This window comes from Calypte anna, chromosome 21, assembly GCF_003957555.1.
Source record: "Calypte anna isolate BGI_N300 chromosome 21, bCalAnn1_v1.p, whole genome shotgun sequence".
NCBI classification, from domain to species: Eukaryota; Metazoa; Chordata; class Aves; order Apodiformes; family Trochilidae; genus Calypte; species Calypte anna.
The window spans coordinates 20,916-26,476 of NC_044266.1; the positions used below are offsets into that span (position 1 = coordinate 20,916).

At 46.0% G+C, this 5,561-nt stretch overlaps 1 protein-coding gene across 1 annotated transcript; it reads left to right on the forward strand.

Annotated features, from left to right (window-relative positions):
- Nucleotides 1-3,038: 3,038 nt before the first annotated feature.
- Nucleotides 3,039-3,715, forward strand: LOC103537324 (transcription factor HES-5). The gene is made up of 3 exons (XM_008503591.2): nt 3,039-3,092; nt 3,205-3,370; nt 3,465-3,715. Exons 1-3 carry the CDS (start codon nt 3,039-3,041, stop codon nt 3,713-3,715), a joined length of 471 nt encoding a protein of 156 aa, XP_008501813.1.
- Nucleotides 3,716-5,561: the final 1,846 nt, after the last annotated feature.

Here is a 5,561-nt window from a genome sequence, read left to right on the forward strand (position 1 = left end):
CATCTTTGCAATGCAACTCATGACTGTGATGTAATTTGGAGAGGAACAAGGCCACCAAGCAAGTCACTTGTTCCACAGCAAAGCTGTCAGCTCCCAAGAGCAGGTCTAGATTTTACACCATCTTCCAAAGAAGGGAATCATTGTGTCACAGCAGCTAGTCAAAAACACGTGCTTGGCAATTTTGGGGATTTGTTCCTTTCAATCTGCCATTCCAAAATCAGGAAAGCCCCTGCTTCTAAGCCTTAGACAATCAATCTTTCATTCTGGTTTTGTAGGGACAGTCAGAGAAAGGCACAAACTCCTCCCACAGATATGAATGGCAGTGACAAGGACGCAGATCACAAACGTGTTTCAGGACAGACTACTGCACTAACAGCTGAATTTTAAAAGAGCCCAAAGAGAGCAAACTAGTTACAGAATTTTAACAGCAGGCAACAGGACTCCTTGTCCTTTGTGAATGCCTTGCAGAGAGCACATAGTGCACCTAGTTCCACAGTTAATATATTCCAGGGACAGCTTTAGCCTAGACAATTTATTATTTTGAAGCATCAGCTGAAAAACTTGCCTTTAATTTTTCAGGCCCTAATAATCAAACCAAAGTGATGGGGAGGGAGTAAGATTCTTAATTCTCTTATCCATCAACAGCATACAGAGGGTAGGTAAAGCAGGCACGGGGTATTTTCAAGTGACAGAGAGAGGCGGAGAGAAGCTGAGAGCCTGTGAGCCCAGAGGGCTGCTATTTTGTGTGCTGGCTGCAAGGCAGTGTGCCTGGTTCACCATTCACATCAGATGGTGTGGGTCCACAGCTCCCAGGATTTCCCACATTGCCCCATTCACAGTGTTAAACTGCCAACAAAAGAAGTGTGCCTCTGTGGGTCCCCAGAAGAAAGCCAACGCCTGCTGCACCATCTGCCCAGCACTTAAAGGAAGGGATAATGCTTTAATCAGTGGGAGCTGGTTTAGCCCTTTGGAGTCCAGGGGCATTGTGCTGGAGATAGGATGGCATTATTTAAAACCACTCATTTCATATTTCCAGAACTGAAAATTGGGTCAAAGCTTCCCTCCCATCTCACTGGGCCCACTGCTGCTGTGAACATATTCCTGCCCATACGGTGCGTGGCAGGACCTGCTGTCTGTCCCCTCTCATGTGACCCTTAGGGATGCACAAAGCCCTCAGCTTCACTTCAGGCTCAGTAATGGCACAAGAACACACAGCCAGGGATCACCCTGGCTGCAAGTAATATTGCTGATCACCAGCTGATAAAACAGTTCAGGAAACTGGTTTTGAATAGGACTTGCACTCCCTGCTCAGCTAGAGGTTTCTGACACCCATCAGCAATTAAAATCACCCTATGTGATCTATCAAAATACAAAATTTCTTAGGGCTGGAAAGAGAGGAGGGGAGAATGGCTGACCTATGAAAACCACAGCCATGAGAAGCCAAGATATTAAAAGGGGCTTTTTAAACTTCAAGTTAATAGTTATAAGATTTTTTTTTGGCAGCATCTTATCCTTTTACATAACTCTGTGTGCTGGAATACATTGCTAACTCTGTACTCACAGACACAGCTTCAGGCCCCGACTTGCTGAGGGCAGATGAAACAGTTGGCTATGAAATAGAAGGTGTCCTTTCTGGTGTTTAAAGGGAGACACAGAAAGAGGCAGGGTTTTGATGAACATTGCAGTAAGAGACGGATATTTAAAACAAAACAAAACATATCCCCAGCCTGCTAGCATATTAACAAGAATCTAGGTTTACTCCCTGTTCCAGCCTCTGAGCATGGCACATGCAACTATTAAAAAAAATTATGTCCATTCATGACTCCCCTTAAACCCACAGAGCTCCACATACTGCAGCTGAAACAGATGTACCACAAAGCACAGCTGGGAACGTGTCAGTATGAGGCCTGACACATCTTGAATGTAACCAGTTTTGCTTCGGATTGTGCCTGGGCGGCAGCAGACCCAAGTAGGAAACCCAGAATAGCCTGCAAGGCAGGTAGCTTTCAGCCTGCATTCTGTCTGGCCTTTCCACTTCATTACCTGTGGTCACTGCAGTACATGTGGTACATAAACTGAAAAAGCCCAAGAGTGAACAGAGCCACCCTGGCCTCTGGTATTTACATTCTGCAAGGGGGATAATACAAGCAAGGTAATAGACAAGAATTGATATTTCACTGCCCCTCAAATGCCTGTAATGGGGAAAATATGTTCGGGTGCTTTATGTGGAAACTCAAGAGCGAGGGAACAGGGAGGCATTTGCCAAGTGGCATGAAATTAAATAGAACATATTTGGGAAAGGCATCATAATCATTACATGTCATGGGCAGCCATAGGAAAGCCCAGATTACCCAAGCAAAACCAAGGAAGAGCTCCAAGTATTATAGAGGGACCTCAAGTGTTTAAACAATGGGAAGGAAAATACTTCAAGCCAAGTACTTACTACAAATTGTTTTAAAGGTTCTTCCCTCAATTTTAGTCTTTAGTCGCCCCAAAATTATCTGGTACTGTATTCATCTAAGCACGGTTTAATGTCAATGAAAGGGTTTAGTCCCTTTAATTCTGCACCTTTTCCTTTTCAGCATCCTTTTTGGTTGTGGCCACAGTTCATTATCTCTTCCTGGGACCAGTCTTCTGTGCTTAATTTCACCCCAGCCTGGGAAAAGGCAGCACATTGAGATGTTGACATTCCCAACATCAGGCAGAAGTTTGATTATAATGACAGCGAACGCTTTCCCACGTTCTTACCCCAGCCCCATAATGCCAGGCCCTATTGTGTCACACACTCCCTAGTCCACCTGCTCCTTTGGGAGCAGGGTATTATCCCCAGGCAATTCACAGTCAATTTGCCATGCTGTAATAGATGCTTTCTCTATTGTCCCAGGGCACGCATGGATTGGCTATCGACTGTGGGAAACTCAAAGTTGCTCAGGACCCAGACATTTGTATGCAGCCACTGAGTATAAATAGAGGGAGTCCCAGCTCCCTTCTCCACCTGCTAACTAGCAAGCTCCAAGCTGAAACCAGCCTTTGGGATAATGGCACCCAGCACACTCTCCCTGGAAATCCTAACACCCAAAGAGAAGAACAGAGTAAGTATCTGCTGCCTCTGTGACCACGAGGGCTGAAAGCCTTCAGCAAGAGGTTGTGGAGAGGAGGGAGAAGTCTCACTGCTAACTGTCCTCTTCCCATCTTCTGTTACAGCTCAGGAAACCCATTGTAGAAAAGCTGCGGCGTGACCGGATTAACAGCAGCATCGAGCAGCTGAAACTGCTCCTGGAGAAGGAGTTCCAGAGACACCAGCCCAACTCCAAGCTGGAGAAAGCTGACATCCTGGAGATGACTGTCAGCTACCTGAAATACAGCCGAGGTGAGTACACCCCCCACCACGGCTGTTGCTCTGACTTTTAGGCAAAACCCCAACCTGAGCCTCCCTGTGTAACACCTCTTTTCTGCACTTGCAGCTTTTGCAGCATCTGCCAAAAGCCTACAGCAGGATTATTGTGAAGGGTATGCCTGGTGCCTCAAGGAAGCTCTGCAGTTCCTGTCTCTCCATTCAGCAAACACAGAAACCCAGATGAAGCTGATCTGCCACTTCCAGAGGTCACAAGCAGTGCCTAAGGACTCTGGTTCTTCTCTACCTGCTTCCACACACCAGCCCCCAGCAAAACAAGCAGCACTGAAACCCTCCTGCAGCCTCTGGAGGCCTTGGTAGGCCAAGAGTATGCTTCTGCGTTTCCCGGACTTTTGCTCATATTCCAGAGGAGATTGTGACTTGTATAGCAAGTCCCCCCACTCCTCTCACAAGTAGGGAAGAATGCTTTCCTTTTGCAGAGCATTACTATGCTCGGACGTTTGCTTCCCTTCTCCCAGAAGGACTGAAATGATCCCACCACGTGGAAAGAAAGTAATTCTAAAAGAATGCCAGATGTAATCCTCCCGCGAGGAGGGCTGAGGAGTTGTTCAGAGAGGAACACTGACTGTTCTTAACCTTAGCAAGGTTGTATGCCTATATCTGTGGAGAAAGCTGTAACTTCTAAAATGCTTGGGCTAGCATTTTCAAAAGTGTCTTTTCAGGAGGAGCCTTTTACTCAGATCTGCCCTCCTTGAGTCTCCTAAGTGCTCTGAGCTACCCACACCTGTCCTGCCCGTGGCTGTAGTCCTGAGGGCCCAGGTGTCTGCAGAGGAGCAGCCAGGCTGACTGGACACATTTGAAACCCCAGCTTTCCTACAGGTGCCACAATGGGTTCTATAATATTTGTAGGCTGTACTGAGCATGCTTTGAAAATGGTTAAACCATAACTCAAACTATGTAGAGGAAATTCCTCGAGATGTCTTGCTCACAAAGTCAGAGTACTGTCTGTGAGGTTCAGGATATGTGTGCCTTTTATAAAGGCAAAAGCTTGTTTTTATATCCTTATAGGAAAGAAGGTTACAGCTGTGTTGTTGATTTTATGATATATTTTTATCAAAGTCTTTCATGAAAGGCAGGTGTACAAATTGTATTTATTCTTTGGTACCCTACCACCAGGGGAGAATGTGAATTCTTTACTGTCCTTAGAGGATGCTATGTCGCGTTATGTGCAAGCTGCACATATTGTATAATCTGTGCCAGAAATTATCTTGAACTTCAGAAGTTGCAGAAACTTTTAACAGTGCAAAAATAAATAAAAACCTAGTTAACAAATCCAGCAAGTCATTCTTTTTTTGAGTAGTTCGTGTAGCTGATTTCCCTGGGGTTAAAGACCATGAAACAAAGATTTCAGGAAAAGCAAAGATATTCAGAATTGCTATTTAATTGCCTCACCAGTTTTGTGTCCATTGGGAAGCTCTGCAATGCTGTTTTCCACAGCAGAGACCATATAACTCCAAATTATTAAATCCTAGTTCTTTCAACACCAGACAAAAATAGAGGCATGCCTAACCACACAAATTCTTTGAAAATTTAGAGCCAAGAGACTTGTCAAGAAAAGGTCACAGAGAAGGGTGAACACCAGAAAATTTATGCCAGAGTCCCAGAGACAAAAAATACTTTCTATTAATACATAAAGCTTGCCAAGGCAATACTTAATGTTACGTATCATGTTCTTGTGGCTTGCATTAGGCAGGGAACAGTGTGAAATCCAGGGAATTTCGTGGGTTTTCTGGAACAGGCACAGCTCAGTGTGTATATGTGTGAAGCACAACTCCAGCTGAGACCCAAAGCCGTGTTCCCCTGGGAAATAATAAAAAATAACAAGGGGACCACAGGGCTTAATGTCTGGCGGGGCCTGATGCCTATCAACCAACCCCCAGAGCGCCCAACTACCTCTCAGCGGGATCTGTTCGCCTCCTAAATGACCTTGAAACGTCCTTTCACCTTTCTGGCTCTTTTTTCCCCACCTCTCAACTACTTTGGGGGACGGACTTATTGCCAGGAGCCGCGGTCTGGGGGGGTGTCCCGGGCTCCCCTCGCTGCGCTGCGCGGTGGCGATGGCGGCGCTGAGGTAACGGACGCCTCCCACACGGCTGGGAGGGAAAGCCGGGCGGCTCGTGCTCCCCTCCTCATTAACATAATTTAT

What these genes read in the sequence shown, in the direction of transcription:
- LOC103537324 (XM_008503591.2), top strand. Translation starts at nt 3,039, where the DNA reads ATGGCACCCAGCACACTCTCCCTGGAAATCCTAACACCCAAAGAGAAG. An exon ending in CACCCAAAGAGAAGAACAGA is followed by an intron (nt 3,093 to 3,204) that starts GTAAGTATCTGC and finishes CTTCTGTTACAG; the next exon opens with CTCAGGAAACCCATTGTAGA. An exon ending in CTACCTGAAATACAGCCGAG is followed by an intron (nt 3,371 to 3,464) that starts GTGAGTACACCC and finishes CTGCACTTGCAG; the next exon opens with CTTTTGCAGCATCTGCCAAA.